Below are 16814 nucleotides of genomic sequence, written 5' to 3'. Positions count from 1 at the left end.
ATAATTTTTAGATATTTGAAAATATGGATAACCCCAGAATAAACTATGTATATTCTTTCTAGGTTTTTTTTCTTTTGAGTCTTTTCTGAATGTTGTGCAAGGTGTTAACTCATACCACCTCTAAAATTTTAGAATGAGGGGCTCCTGGGTGGCTTAGTCGGTTAAGCGCCTGCCTTCAGCTCAGGTCATGATCTTGGGGTCCTGGGATCAAGCTCAGCATTGGGAATCCCTGCTCATTGGGGAGTCTGCTTCTCCCTCTCCCTTTGCCCCTCCCCCTGCTTTTGCGTGTGCCTTTTCTCTCTCTCTCAAATACATAAATCTTTAAAAAAAATTTTTAGAATGAAATAATTTCCCTTGAGTGCAAATAAGTGGCATTTCCCTCTTCATCTCAAGAAGCTGAACTAATAATTATTATCTGACTTGCCAGAAATGAATGTTTAACTAAATTATCTCTGTATTCTTTATATGATCCTTTTATGGATCTTTTTTTATGATCTTTTAAAAATAAAAGTAGATAGGGCACCTGGGTGGCTCAGTCGGTTAAGTGTCTGCCCTCGGCTCAGGTCATGATCTCAGGGTCCTGGGATCGAGCCTGTCCCCCGTTGAGCCCCAGGTTGTGCTCTCTGTTCTCTCGTTCTTACTCTCAAATAAAAAAAAAACTTAAAAAAAATAAAAAATAAATAAAAGTAGACAGAAAAGAGCCCTAGATTTTTCTCTTAATCTCCATATTGAATCAGTTCTTTCAGCCAATGTTTGCTTTAACACTAATCTACCTCTGCTCCCGTCTTTGCTTTAACACTGCTACAGCTTTAATTTCCTTATAATATCTGGAGTAATAATATCTTATAATCACTCATCTTTTCTCTAGATCTGCCATTTCAGATCCATCTGTAACCTATGTATCTGATCATGTCATTCTTTTTTTTTTTTTTTTTTTTTAAAGATTTTATTTATTTGCGAGAGAGAGAATGAGAGACAGAGAGCATGAGAGGGAGGAGGGTCAGACGGAGAAGCAGACTCCCTGCTGAGCAGGGAGCCCGATGCGGGACTCGATCCCGGGACTCCAGGATCATGACCTGAGCCGAAGGCAGTTGCTTAACCAACTGAGCCACCCAGGCGCCCTGATCATGTCATTCTTTACAGAATTCTTCAGTGGCTTTTTATTGCCCATAGGCCCTGGAAGCAGGCTTGGTAATGATTGGGGCAGGGAATTTTTGAGGTCCCAGGTACTGGTGAATGGGTCCAAAAGGGGAGTTGGGGATGTGTGCAGGCTCCAGGTGACCACATCCCCTTGACTCTGCTGACTCCACATAATGGGACCCTCTAAAGTGTCAGGTCTGGGCCCTGGTGGTCTGGGTTTAAAGACAGAGTGTGCTGTTGCTGTGTGAACTTTTGGTGTCAGCAAGAATCAAAGCAGGGAGACTATTTAAGGAGCCTTATTACAGTAGTCCCGGTGAAACTTGATTGGGCTTGGACCAGTGTAAAAGCAGTGGAGGTAATACGTAGTCAGTTTCTAGATATATTTTGAAGATGAAGCCAACCATTTTTCCTGAAGGATTGATGTGGGGAAAGAGAAAGAGGAGTCAAGAATGAGATATTTAGCTTCAGTACCTGGAAGGATTTAGGATAATGGAGCATATTAATCACTGATGTCTTAATTTTGCCATTAGCAACTATTGTTGAATGCTAGCAGTTCTAATAAAATACTGTATTTGAACAGATTTTGGACCTCAGGAAATTTTGGAGAAAGAGAAGTAAATTTAAAATGTGTGCTTGAAATATGTGCACATGTGAAGGTTAGGACTACTCAGCCTTAAGTCCATATTCAGGATACAGCCTACATCTGAAAAAGTTAAGAAGTGGAGGGAGAGGGGCTCTCTATTGCTAGGAGACTGTACAAAAAAAGAGGTGGGAAGGAACCAAAAATCAGCTTCACCTTTGCAGTTTACTTAGGGCCCTGGGGGTGGCACTGCAAGTACCATTGAAATTCATATTGTCTTGTTGCCCTAAAAAATTTAAAGCATCGATCATGCTTCATAAAATGTTCTGAGTGTTTTGTAACTAGGTCCCCCCACCTGTGACCTGAAATTTGTGTTCGGTTTGTGTTAAATCAATGAAGAAAACTTTTTTTAAAAAAGGTTTTATTTATTTGAGAGAGTGAGAGAGAGCGCACCCACGAGCATGAGTGGGGGAAGGGGCAGAGGGAGAAGGAGAAGCAGTCTCCCCGCTGAGCAGGGAGCCTGACATGGGGCTCAATCTCAGGACCCAGGGATCACGACCTGAGCTGAAGGCAGATGCTTAACCGATTAAGGTACCCAGGCACCCCAATAAAGTGTTTTGTGATCCCTACTTTTTAACTAGATTACTATTTTTATTTTTATTTATCTATTTTTAAAGATTTTATTTTTAAGTAATCTCTTAACCCAGCATGGGCCTCAAATTCACACCCCAGGGATCAGAGTCTCATGCTCCACCCACTGAGCCCTCCAGGTGCCCCTATTTTTAGATAGTTGTAGCAGAAGTATTCTTGACTCTATTAATGATAAAGGAACATGTTTCTGGGTCAAAACCATACAGGTTTTGTTGACTGTTTTGTTGGGTGGGGTTTTGTTTTTGTTTTTAGAATAAGCTTATAATTTCAGATAGTGTGTAGACCCACCAGAATGTAAAAGTTCATTATATTGCCATCCAGTTCATATTTTTCCTTTTTTCTCATTGCTTATATCCTTGCACATTCCTGAGAGGTTATTCAAACACAAAAGTATTCTCCTCTTCTGTCTTTCTCCCTCCCATAGGTAAACTGTCAAGTCTATCAAATTGGAAGTATGTTATAGAGCCATGAATTGAAGGTCATTATTGATTTAGTAGTGGAAAGCTAAATTTAAAATGGTAATTAAGTAGAATACTGTGATTTATTTAAATAAATAGGATAGACTATTAAGACTTGTTCACTATATTTATTGGGTGTTTACTATGTGTTAAACAAATATATTATCTCAATTCTTCATTGAAGTTGGTATGATTTTTTTCCTGTTTTACAGAAGAATTTTAGAGAAGTTAAAATATTTGCTCAAATCAGACATATAAACAGTATGTAGCAGAGGTAGAATTCTTACCTCTAAGTTTTTGTTTCAGACCTCATGCTTTTAACTATGGTTATGCTTTAATAACTATGTGGATAGGGCTCTCAGAATGTAGATATTTGTGAGATATATTTGAGTCTTGCCAGCCCCAATTTTTAAGAAATGGAATGTAGTTTTGTCAACTGCCCTCGACTGTTGGGTAAAAGGATGGATCTTATTCTAGTTCATTGAAAAGGGGTCATTACCCATTCTTTATCAGTAGATGGTGGCAGAAAATTAAAAAAAAAATTTCTTTTAAAGTTTTTAAAGAAAGTAAAGGAAGTGTGAGTTCTTTCAGAGCAAGGCAGATGAGAGATTAGAGACCTCCAGAGCAAGGGAAAAGTGAGAACTGCGTATGGTATTATGACAGGCGGCCCAGAAATTGGGAGGAAAGGAAGCAAGTTTATAAAATTATTCTTGAAGGGCACCTGAGTGGCTCAGATGGTTAAGCCTCTGCCTTTGGCTCTGGTCATGATCTCCAGGTCCTGGGATCAGGCCCCCTTGCCCAGTGGGGAGTCTGCTTCTCCCTCTGCCTCTCCCCTCCACTTGTGCTCTCTCTCTCTCTGTCTCTTTTTTAAAAAGATTTTGTTTGTTTATTTTTGCACACTCACGAGTGGGGGGAGGGGCAAAGGGAGAAGCAGACTCCCTGCCAAGCAGGGAGCCCTAGGAGGGACTTGATCCCAGGACCCCAGAATTTGCCAAAGGCAAATGCTACTGGACTGAACCACCCAGGCGCCCCCTTCTCTCTCTCTCAAATGAATAATGAACAAATCAAATCTTTAAAAATAAGTAAATAAAATAATTCTTGGTAAAATACCTTATAAAAATATTGGCTCTTTTATTAAAAAATAGTATTGTTCTGCTTAGTTTTCAGATGCTTCAGGTATCGTGAACAGAGACTTGTTTGGATTATGTGTTTCTCAGCTAGACTAAATAAATGTTAACAATGGATAAGTGCAAACACATTGGGCAGTTGCGGCTTGCTCAAGACCATTCCATCCTCAACCCTCAGAAGTGGCATTGTGTGGACTGCAATACAACTGAGTCGATTTGGGCTTGCCTTAGTTGTTCTCATGTTGCCTGTGGAAGATATATTGAAGAACATGCACTCAGGCACTTTCAAGAAAGCAGTCATCCTGTCGCACTGGAGGTGAATGAGATGTATGTTTTTTGTTACCTTTGTGATGATTATGTTCTTAATGATAATGCAACTGGAGACCTGAAGTTACTACGAAGTATGTTAAGTGCAATCAAAAGTCAAAATTATCAGTGCACCACTCGTAGTGGAAGGGTTTTGCGGTCTATGGGTACAAGTAATGATACTTACTACTTATATGATGGCACCCAATCTCTGCTTCAAAATGAAGATCAAATGTATACTGCTCTTTGGCACAGGAGAAGGATATTAATGAGTAAAATCTTTCGGACTTGGCTTGAACAATCACCCATTGGAAGAAAAAGGCAAGAGGAACAATTTCAGGAAAAAATAGCAAAAAGAGAAGTAAAGAAAAGACGACAAGAATTAGAGTATCAAGTTAAAGCAGAACTGGAAACTCTTCATCCGAGAAAGAGTTTACGTTTGCAAGGTCTAGCTCAATCTACCACAGTAGAAATAGTTCCTGTTCAAGTTCCACTACAAACCCCAGCATCACCAGCAAAAGATAAAGTAGTATCTACCTCAGAAGATGTAAGATTAAAAAAAGCCGGTGACTCCTCAGGTAAACGAAGGCCAATAGTGACCCCTGGTGTAACAGGATTGAGAAATTTGGGAAATACTTGCTATATGAATTCTGTTCTTCAAGTGTTGAGTCATTTACTTATTTTTCGGCAATGTTTTTTAAAACTTGATCTGAACCGATGGCTGGCTGTGACAGCTAGTGATAAGACAAGATCACCTTATAAGCACCCACCAATCACAGATACAGTGTATCAAATGAATGAATGCCAAGAAAAAGATACAGGCAGTGCTCCCTCCAGACATCCAAGTTTATCATTAGGACTAAGCGGTGGAGCATCAAAGAGTAGAAAGATGGAGCTTATTCAGCCAAGGGAGCCGAGTTCACAATACATTTCTCTCTGTCATGAATTGCATACTTTGTTCCAAGTCATGTGGTCTGGAAAGTGGGCCTTGGTCTCACCATTTGCTATGCTACACTCCGTGTGGAGACTAATTCCAGCTTTTCGTGGTTATGCCCAACAGGATGCTCAGGAATTTCTTTGTGAACTTTTGGATAAAATACAACATGAACTAGAGACAACTGGTACCAGGTTACCAGCTCTTATCCCCACTTCTCAAAGGAAACTTATCAAACAGGTTCTGAATGTTGTGAATAATATTTTTCATGGACAACTTCTTAGTCAGGTATGGGTTTTTTAAAATCTTATTTTCCTCTTGGGGAATTCATAAAATGAAGCCTAAAAAATGCATTTTCTTTGTATTTCTAGTGTGTTAGAGCTAGAGCTAGTACTGTTTTTGCGTCAAAATAGATTGCTTTTGCAGAAGTCAGCTCACTGATATACAGTGTTTCACTGATTTACAAGTTTCCTTCATGAATCACTGGAAGCAGTTTTTCATCTATGGTAGCAATGATTTTTTTGTGGGGAGAGGGAATCAGGAAACAGCTTCTTAGGTTGATAATATTAAATTCATTCTCCGAGGGATTGAGAAGAGAGGGTTTAACCCCACAGGGAATAGATTTGAAGATGCTGCTGCCCTGAGAATGGATCTGAATAATTTCAGGAACCAAGAAGTAGCCCTGGAAGACTTTCTATAAAACCAAAGGGGGCAAGTAGGTAGGGAAATTTTCAAGTAAATAAATATGATTTCATTGAGAATAATTCTGAATGGTTTCCTTTATTTTAATTATAGCTATAAAAGTTTCCCTTGTTGTGAAAAGGAATCACGAAACCAGAATCTTCCATCTAACTAATAGCTCTCTGTAATGAGTGGACTTATTGGTAAACTACTACTAGACATAAGGCTCTCTACTTTTCCATCGCATAGAGCTTTAAAATTTTTTTGTTTTAGGCAGTTGGGCTGTTAGGTCATTTCTTTCCCCTTGTAGGCCTGCCTCTGTTCCTCAGTGCAACTTTCACAATAATGATACCATCTTTTGTCTTTATAGTGTACTTTTCTGGAATGTAGCTTAAATGTATATTTTTTTAATTTTTTTTAAAGCTCTGTGCCCACCGTGGGGCTGAAACTCAGAACCCTGAAATCAAGAGTTGCATGCTCTACCCACGGAGCCAGCCAGGCACCCCTGTAGTTTAAGTATTCAAATGTAATTCTTAGGGTTTCTCTTTGACGTTTATTCCACTTAATGTTTCAGAAATGTAAAGATTTTACACTGTGCCATTTAGCAAGTAAGAGTAGTTTCTTGTGTTGCATGCAATTTTATTTTTCCACCACTTTTATGCAAAAGTTTAAAATGCACCATTAGTAGGAGTGCCTGGCTGGCTCAGTCAGTAGAGCATGCAGCTCTTGATCCTTGGGGTGGTGAGTTCAAGCCCTATGTTGAGCCTAGAGCTTACTTTAAAAAAAAAGTTTTAAAATGCACTATTATAAATAGAAGTAATATATAGTCATAGAAAACCTGTATGATACAGTAAATCTATGCAGTAAAAGAAAAATCATCCCCTTATCCCATAACCCCACAACCCACACATAAAGCTATTAACATTTTGGTATACTTTCTTCTAGTTTTTTTTTTCTTCTGTACATTAAAAAATTTATTTTTATTTTTATTTAAAGCTTTGGGTTTTATTTATTTGTTTGTTTGTTTTATTTTTAAGTAAGCTCCATGTGGAGCCCAACACAAGGCTTGAACTCATTGACCCTGAGATCAAGACCTGATCAAGATCTGATCAAGAGTCAGACACTTTAACTGACTAAGCCACCTGCACACCCCTTTCCTCTGCACATTTTTAAAACAGATTTTATTTATGTATTTGAGAGAGAAAGGGAGCATAAGCAGGAGGAGCAGCAGAGGGAGAGGGAGAAGCAGGCTCCCCACAGAGCAGGGAGCCCAACAGAGGGCTCGATCTCAGGACACTGGGATCATGACCTAAGCCGAAGACAGACATTTAACCGACTGAGCCATCCAAGAGCCCCTCTTCTGCACATATTTTCTCCTACTTGTTCAGTCATGATGAATTTACCTGCTTTTTTCATTTTTTTCATTATTAATATAAAGATTTTTCATAGTCATTGAAATACTTGATCATTTTTTTCACAGCATGTCAATGTCCATTATATGTATATACCATAATTTATTTACCCATTCCTGTATTGTTGACTTGTAAACTGTTTCCAATTTTTCTGTTATTATAATGTCACAGTACATTTTCTTCTAATGATTTCGCTAAGGCAGAGTCCTAGAAATTACTTTGTCAAAGTAGGACTTTTGATCCTTGGCTACAAATTTCTTTCCAGAAAGTTACTATTTTATATTTTGAATAGTGCAAGGGTGCTTATGTGCTTATTTTTTTCCTTTATGGATGACTTTTGAAATTAATACAAATTATTATGCCAGCTTTTTTCTCTCTTCCTTTCAGACACGTAATAAACTCTTAGAAAACTGGAGATTCAGATGGTTGGTTCCTAGAATGGCTTCTTTCTTTTTTTATTCAAGAAACTGTTCTCAAAAGGTTAAACCCTGCCCTAATGAGTCTCCAAACAAACACCAAGAGTGTTCTTTATAAAAGAGTTTAGTAATCTATCATGTAGGGATTATTAGATCTATAGAGTCTGTCTTCAGTTTTGTGAAGTGTTTGTTGGCATTAAGTCGTGCTGAGTGCTTCACTTGTTAGAACTGCCCTATACTCTGTGGTTCCTGTATTTGGTGAGGATTTTAGTGTAGTGACATTTGCTTTAAGTGAGAGTATGACATCATTTACGTTAAATGTATTGCCTTTTGAAATTATCAGTTGCTAGGGCTTCATAATCTATATTTAAAAATATACAAATAGTATTTTATTTGTATCGTGGTTAAGAAGTTATAGGGATTTGGGAAGAGAAAATTAGTGAAAGATAAGTTAGGAAAAAGGGCAAAGAACAAGTCAAATATTCTAAACACATTAAATGCATATAAATCTCTCTTTCTCCCCCCAGCCGCCATCTCTCTCTGTCACACACACACACACACACACACAATGTATACCTAATTAAATGAGTCCACAGTTTGTTTGTTTGCCTATATTCAGATTTGACTAATACCCATGGAGTTTTTTGAATGCTTATTGGTTAAAGCCCACCAGTACATAGTGGGTTTACTGACAGTCGTTGAAAGGAAAAATTATAATAATGAAAAAAAAATCTCTGAAAATAATATAAAGCAGATTACTCAGAATTCTGATGGTGCATTTTCAGAAGAAAATCTAATTTACTGGCAGTGACCTCTATAGTGAAGGGAGTAAATGTTTTGACAGGATTGTAATCTGAGAAACAAATATTTTTATTTGCAGGTTACATGTCTTGCATGTGACAACAAATCAAATACCATAGAACCTTTCTGGGACTTATCACTGGAATTTCCAGAAAGATACCAATGCAATGAAAAAGATACTGCTTCCCAGCCATGTCTGGTTACTGAAATGCTGGCCAAATTTACAGAAACTGAAGCTTTAGAAGGAAAAATCTACATATGTGACCACTGTAACTGTAAGTAGAGACTGTATATTCTCTTTGCTTTTCCAAGATTAGCGAGGAGAAACACAAATGAGAGGAAGCTGAAAGAAATTTCTAAAGTAGCAGTTATGGAAATAAACTTTGTTAGCTCATCAAAAGAGACTGGGATAGCTATTTCTACTTTATAATTGGCATTTGTGAGCTATGTGTTTGTTTTGCCTTATTGATGACATCAAAATTTTTTTGACCCCATAGTCAATTGTGGAGAGAAAGGATTCATAAAATAAGAAATTTGAACTTAATATGTGAGGCAGAATAAAGTAGCAATGGGGAATAGTAAAAGGAAAGCATGGTATTTAGTACTAAATAAAATGTTTGCTTTATGAGTCTTTTTGCTACATATCAAAACATTGACATATAGATAATATATGTATATAAGTGTACCTATATGATAGGAAATATATAGCTGAACTACTGCTATGGAGACTGGCTTCGTAAAAACAAAGATTTAGTAAAAAACCATCTAATGACTATCTCTTCTATATTAGTCATTGTTCTAATTGCTATGGATAGAAGTAAAACACTTTCAAGGTGCTCACATACCTAATGGAAGAAACAGATGATTAAGATCTATTATGAGAAACACTCTACTAGAGGTGAACGCAGGAACCCAGCACTGGGGGATGAGACACTCATTTCAATTAAAGGGAAGCATCATCCTCCAGGGAAATTGTATATAAAATCATGACAGATCTGCTATGTCTTTTTCAGGAGTCTTTATCTTCTCTATCAATGTGCATGTGGTATCTTAGTGTTTATGCTATATATTTTCAGGTATTCTCTCTAATTTCCATGTTTAAAAAAATGATCTTAGGGTTTGAAACTTTGAAGGTAATATAAAAGAAATATTGGATGTTTCAGTATTGAAGAAATGTTACATCAATTGATGTTTTTTTTAGAATGACTTATATTAACATTTTCTGAGTGCTATCTAATAGGAACTCTGTGTTAAGTAGCCTAGGATTTATAAGGTTTGAAAAAAATAAACTTTATCAAACTCGAATGGTGAAATTTTTTTTCTTGGAAATAAATGTGAATGGTCCTAGATGCTTTCATCCACCAAATCTGGGAATAGAAAGATAACATGAATGAATGCAGAATATGGTTTTATAACATGTTTGTGTGTGTTTACTGGGTCTACCAAATAAAGTCCTAAAAGAGCTGCTGTAATTTAATACATAAAGGCAGATGTTTAAAATTATAAGTCAGGGAGTTGATATCACTTACCTAGCTATACTGGCCATATATTCAGGAAGATGATCCAAAAGTAGGTCCAGGACATTCAGCAGCACCAGATACCTGGATCTCAGGGGCAGAGACCTGGAGGACAGGCTACCTGTGGCAAATGGAGACAGCTTACAGGACAGCCTCACGGGCTTTCACCTCCTCCACGAGAAGCAGCTGCTGCCGTGGCTGGAGTCAGAGCTACTGTGTAAGTTGAAGGACAGCTCCTGGGTGTCCAGAGCAAACTGGTAGGGTGGCGCAGCCAGAAGCTTCAGGGCACAATTCATGGGTGGACCTCTAGAGAAGCAGAGGAGACAACAAAAAGAATCCTAAGTGCCACTTGTTTAAGATCTGGTACTAAAATAGCAAAAGCAAGACACTGAGGGGGAGGCCTCAGGCTCAGAGCTGGAAGAGGACTGCTTTGTCAGGAAGTGGGGAAGGGTATTCTGAGCTATTAAGGACCTGCCCCCCTGGGATTCCAATTAGCCTCAGTAAATGGACTGACTATGATACTTTTTTAAATTAAGAATTTGGGAAGAGTATATTAAAGTATGTTTAGGGAAATTTTTAACTTTTCCTATTAATTGGCATAGTCAAATCCATTTTTATTTTTTATTTTTTAAAGATTTTATTTATGTATTAGAGAGAGAGACGCAGCGAGAGAGGGAACACAAGCAGGGGGAGTGGGAGAGGGAGAAGCAGGCTTCCCGCTGAGCAGGGAGCCCGATGGGGGGCTCGATCCCAGGACCCTGGGACCATGACCTGAGCCGAAGGCAGACGCTTAATGACTGAGCCACCCAGGCGCCTACTAGATCATTCTTTTGCCTTTTTGTAGGAGTATATTAAATCAGGGACTTAATTGTTTACATGTCTGTCTGCCTGACTAGCTCTTAAATTGTGTGCTTATAAGTTTTTTGAGAGCAAGGCCATGTCTTTATCTCTAGCACAGTACAATACCTGTAACAGAGAAGATGTTTAATAATACATGTCTAAAGTATTTAAAGTTTACTCAGCATTTCCTTGTATCTTTAAATTTGATTCTCATTCTGTCTTTGATATCACAGCAAAGCGTAGAAGGTTTTCTTCCAATTCAGTTGTACTCACAGAAGCACAAAAACAACTTATGATTTGCCACCTACCTCAGGTTCTCAGACTACATCTCAAACGATTCAGGTTAGTAGTAGTAGTATTCCGACTACACACTTCCTTTGTTTTCTTGTTTGTTTTAAAGATTTTTTTATTTTTAAGTAATCTCTATACTCAATGTGGGGCTTGAACTTACAACCCCAAGATCAAGAGTCTCATGCTCTACTGACTGAGCCAACCAGTCGCCCCTCCAAATACACACTTCTAAGTTAATCATTCCTTGTGCTTCCCGTGCTTCAAAACTTAACACACATGATGAATCAGATTTTATTTTATTTTATTCTTTTTTAAGATTTTATTTATTTGACAGCACAAGCAGGCAGAGAGGCAGGCAGAGGGAGAGGGAGAGGCAGGCTCTCCACTGAGCAGGGAGCCTGATGCAGGGCTCGATCCCAGGACTCTGGGATCATGACCGGAGCCGAAGGCAGACGCTTAACCAACTGAGTCACCCAGGCGCCCCTGAATCAGATTTTAATAGTATATACTTGGCTAGTAGATGACTTAACATCTATCTACTTCTGTGTTTTTTTAAAGACAAAAAAAATTCTGTCATCTCTAGCCTTGACCAATAGACACCATTTTCAGTAACTAAGCTTCTGATTAGCCTCCCTTGTAGAATGCATTGCTGATGACTAGTCCCTTCACATTTTGGTCTGTGATATTATTCTTGTAAGCTTCTGCTTATAGAGTTAAATAAAAGTTTTAAATTTATAACTTAAGAGTATTTAACCCAATTGCCTCATTCTTAGAAAATATCTAAGGTATAGCAGTTCAATTCAGGGCAGTTAACAAAAAAAAAAAACTCTAGTGTTCAGAAATATATTTAGTCAGGCGAATTAGTTTGCAAAACTATTGGTTAAGCAAAGCATATGGTTCCATACCTTGCAATAATCATGTTAACCTTAGAGCTTATTCTTAAGTTACTTTTATGTGCTATGATTTGAAAACTATGGAGACCGTGTTTTTCATACATAATGGGTTTTGGCTTGTTTACAGTTTTTTTTTGTGTGTGTGTTTTTAAGATTTTATTTATTTGAGCGAGAGAGAGAGAGAACACACATGAGCAGGGGCAGAGGGAGAGGATGAAGCAGCCTCCCCTGCTGATCAGGGACCCCGATGCCGGCTTGATCCCAGAACCCTAGGATCATGACCTGAGCCCGAGGCAGAAGCTTAACTGACTGAGCCACCTGGGCGCCCCTTAAAGTTTTTTTTAAATAATTAAAATAATACATGTTTTTTTTTTTAAATGCAAACTTCACAGAAGGTAAAGTAAAAGTGCAAAGTAAAAGTACCTCTTTCCTCTCAGCCCCACTTCCCAGAGATGTTCACTGTTAATTTTAGTCCGTTATTTCAGTTACTTACGGAAGCTGTTAAAGGTATAGTCAACAAATAACATGTGAGTGCTGTTAAATACAAAATGTTGTTCTATATTCTTTGGGGAATATAAAGTAGGATCCTTTCCTCAAGATTATAGTCAGGCATGCACAGAAATAGTGGTGAAATAGAAATACTAACGGGGCACCTGACTGGCTCAGTCGGTAGAGCATGCGACTCAATCTCAGGGTTGAGCGTTCAAGCCCCATGTTCGGCGTGGAGCCTAGTTAAAATTAAAAAAAAGAAAAAAGAAAGAAAGAAAAATACTAAGTATCACAAGTTATATACAAATTGATTTATCAGAGATTTGGAAGAGGGAGTTAGCTGATGTCTAAATGTTTCCAAAGTCTGTCTAATGGCATAGGGGTCTTTATATCATTTAAGTCTCAGTTCATATGTCCATTCTTTAGAGCAGACTTCCCTGACCATCTTAAAAGTAGCACCACCCAACTCTCCTTATCACATTACCCTATTTTTGCTTAAATGGCAAAACCTAATATCTGCAATTAGTAGTTTATTTACTTATTTCTCTACCTCTGGCAGTGGAACAGAAGCTCAGTAATGACGGGGACCTTGTCTATTTCATTCCTGTATCTCAAGGCCCAGAACCGAGCTCTGTGCACAGTAGTTGCCCAAAAATATTTATTAAGTGAATGAATGGGGCATATGCAAGAGGAGCACTTTAGCCTAAGGGAGCAACGTGAACGAAGGTATAGAGGAGGAATGGGGAAGGGTATACAACAAAAGATTTAGTGAAATCAGGTGAGACCTGTCATTGTGCATAAAATCAAGGGTAATAGAAACAAGAAGATTAGTTAGGAGGTTAATATTGTATTCCACGGCCAGGTAAGAAGGGCCAGGGAGCGTGGAGAAGTAAGAGCATAAATGAGATTCTGTAAAGACAGAACTGAAAGGACTTAAATTTTTGCTACTTAAATTTGTACTGAATTGACTACTATAAACTGTTGAAGAACTTCCTGTTCTTCCTAATTGCTGCTTTAATCTGGTATTTGAAGCTCTCCTTTTAGTTAAACCTATTTGACTCTATCCCTTTCCATCTATTGCCCAAAACATTTTTGACCCTTCAGGACATATTTATTTCTGATTCAGAGATTTTGTTCATGCTGCCTTTACCACATTTGTCTTTCTCCTTTTTCTTTATCTGTTCAAAAAGCACTATTGTATTTGCCAATGTATAAAATATATAGGATATATAAAAGATAAAAGGGAAAATGGGATAGGGGAGGGGCATACAGGAACCTCTGAAAAAGCATAAGAAATGGAACATTTCTAGTACCTTAGACATTCCCCTTGTGTGCCTCCTAGTCCAATGCTCTCCCTTCTCTTTGAAGCAAACCACTGTGAACTTAGGGTATAGTGTTATCTTGTTATCATTTTACTGTATTTACATCAGTAGAAAAAAACTGGGTACCCAATTTAATCAACAGGAATGAGTATTGTCCATTTAGATGGCTTATAAGTGTTTATTTAGCATTAAATAATGTAAGGTTTGAATTTTATGGTAAACTAAAAGTATCTTTTGAGTGATAGGAATTATAGGAACTTTTGTTAAGCAAGTCCTATTTTTTTAAATGCTTGGTCTTCCATGTTGACTAGTTACAGGTGCATTGAGTATAGGATCTCATACATTTCATGGGAGAAGAAGAATTAAATTATCCAAAAGATAATTTAATTTGCAAGTCTCACCTTTAGCTCCATACAATTTTATATTGTACTAATAGCATTTTCACATATTTTTGCTTATCTTCCTTTCTCCTTCTCTACTTACTATTATTTATCATAACCTCATGTTTTAGTACTTTAATGCTATCCTATTTTTTTTTTAAGATTTTTATTTTATTTATTTTTTTGACAGAGAGAGAGAGATCCCAAGTAGGCAGACAGGCAGGCAGAGGGAGAGGGAGAAGCAGGCTCCCTGCTGAGCACAGAGCCCAACATGGGGCTCGATCCCAGGACCCTGGGATCATGACTTGAGCCAAAGGCAGACGCTTAACCGACTGAGCCACCCAGGCGCCCCATTCTTCTACACTTTAAAGTAGGTTAATAAGAGGCTCTCACATACGATCACTGAACACACCATGTCACGAATCATATAAAATCACTGAACATGTCAGGTGACCAGGATGAGGTCATGGAGACCAGGAAAGCAGCAGGGAGGTGAGAGGTTGGGAGTCAAGAGGCTGACTCTGAAGTTAGAAAAGTCACTTCACTTTTCCATGCATGCCTGCTGCCGTCACAACCTCCATTCTGCGCAGGCCCCAGCCTGGCCCCGCTCCCCGCTCCCCGAGGCTCTGCGCTGTCCCAGGCTGCTGCCTGCCCGCAGGGTCCGCTGCTCTGTGCATGCTGTGGCAGCGCCGGGAGCTGGGACCACTACGGTGCACACATACTGTCTCCGGGGTCTCGCCTCTGCTCGTGCACATGCTCCGTTGTCCCGTCGACTCTGACGAAACCCACATTCAAAGATGACATTGTGAAGAATTTCAAGACACAACATCAGAGCATTAAACCAAGCATGGAGTCCTAAATGACTGTGTAGGTTGCCTGCCAAGAAGTTGGCCGTGGAAGGAACTCTCGGGGCTCTGGAAATGCACATGACTTAGTGATTTCACTTGCTCTCTCCACATCATCTTCTCCTATCATGAAAGCTCTGTTCTGATCAAGGAACACATATTTAATGTTTAGGTAGATGAGGATAAACCTACAAGACTAAGAATAAACAGTTAAAAATGGGAAAAGTCAGGCGCGCCTGGATGGCTCAGTGGGCTAAGCCACCCACTCTTTTTTTTTTTAATTTTATTTTTTTATGTTATGTTAATCATCATACGTTACATCATTAGTTTTTGATGTAGTGTTCCATGATTCATTGTTTGTGCATAACACCCAGTGCTCCATGCAGTACATGCCCTCTATAATACCCATCACCAGGCTAACCCATCCCCCCACCCCACCCCCTCTAGAAACCTCAGTTTGTTTCTCAGAGTCCATCGTCTCTCATGGTTCGTCTCCCCCTCCAATTCCCCCCCCTTCATTTTTCCCTTCCTGCTATCTTCTCTCTCTCTCTCTTTTTTTAAACATATAATGTATTATTTGTTTCAGAGGTACAGGTCTGTGGTTCAACAGTCTCACACAATTCACAGCGCTCACCATAGCACATACCCTCCCCAATGTCTATCACCCAGCCACCCCATCCCTCCCACCCTCCACCTCTCCAGCAACCCTCAGTTTGTTTCCTGAGATTAAGAATTCCTCATATCAGTGAGATCATATGATACATGTCTTTCTCTGATTGACTTATTTCGCTTAGCATAATACCCTCCAGTTCCATCCATGTCATTGCAAATGGCAAGATTTCATTTTTTGATGGCTGCATACTATTCCATTGTGTATATATACCACATCTTCTTTATCCATTCATCTGTTGATGGACATCTTGGCTCTTTCCATAGTTTGGCTATTGTGGACATTGCTGCTATAAATATTGGGGGTGCATGTACCCCTTCAGATCACTACATTTGTATCTTTGGGGTAAATACCCAATAGTGCAATTGCTACGTCATATGGTAGCTCTATTTTCAACTTTTTGAGGAACCTCCATACTGTTTTCCAGAGTGGCTGCACCAGCTTGCATTCCCACCAACAGTGTAGGAGGGTTCCCCTTTCTCCGCATCCCCGCCAACATCTGTCGTTTCCTGACTTGTTAATTTTAGCCATTCTGACTGGTGTGAAGTGGTATCTCACTGAGGTTTTGATTTTGATTTCCCTCATGCCGAGCGATGTTGAGCACTTTTTCATGTGTCTGTTGGCCATTTGGATGTCTTCTTTGAAGAAATGTCTGTTCATGTCTTCTGCCCATTTCTTGATTGGATTATTTGTTCTTTGGTTGTTGAGTTTGATAAGTTCTTTATAGATTTTGGATACTAGCCCTTTATCGGAGATGTCATTTGCAAATATCTTCTCCCATTCTGTCGGTTGTCTTTTGGTTTTGTTGACTGTTTCCTTTGCTGCGCAAAAGCTTTTTATCTTGATGAAGTCCTAATAGTTCATTTTTGCCCTTGCTTCCCTTGCCTTTGGCGATGTTTCTAGGAAGAAGTTGCTGTGGCTGAGGTCGAAGAGGTTGCTGCCTGTGTTCTCCTCTAGGATTTTGATGGACTCCTGTCTCACATTTAGGTCTTTCAACCATTTTGAGTCTATTTTTGTGTGTGGTGTAAGGAAATGGTCCTAGTTTCATTCTTCTGCATGTG

General features: G+C 38.9%; 1 protein-coding gene across 1 annotated transcript in view; it reads left to right on the top strand.

Moving 5' to 3' along the window:
- The window catches only part of USP44 (ubiquitin specific peptidase 44), a 33055-nt gene that overhangs the window by 10983 nt on the left and 5258 nt on the right, over window positions 1-16814 (top strand). The window contains exons 2-4 of the mRNA XM_032416857.1: window positions 3990-5484; window positions 8586-8781; window positions 11097-11205. Coding sequence (XP_032272748.1) covers window positions 4060-5484; window positions 8586-8781; window positions 11097-11205 — 1730 coding nt within the window. The 5' untranslated portion in view covers window positions 3990-4059. The remainder of the gene's footprint in view (window positions 1-3989; window positions 5485-8585; window positions 8782-11096; window positions 11206-16814) is intronic.

This window comes from Phoca vitulina, unplaced genomic scaffold (assembly GCF_004348235.1).
Source record: "Phoca vitulina isolate PV1807 unplaced genomic scaffold, GSC_HSeal_1.0 scaffold19, whole genome shotgun sequence".
Taxonomy (NCBI): Eukaryota; Metazoa; Chordata; class Mammalia; order Carnivora; family Phocidae; genus Phoca; species Phoca vitulina.
The sequence above is the reverse complement of the archived record's forward strand: the minus strand, read 5'-3'. Positions and strand labels throughout refer to the sequence as shown.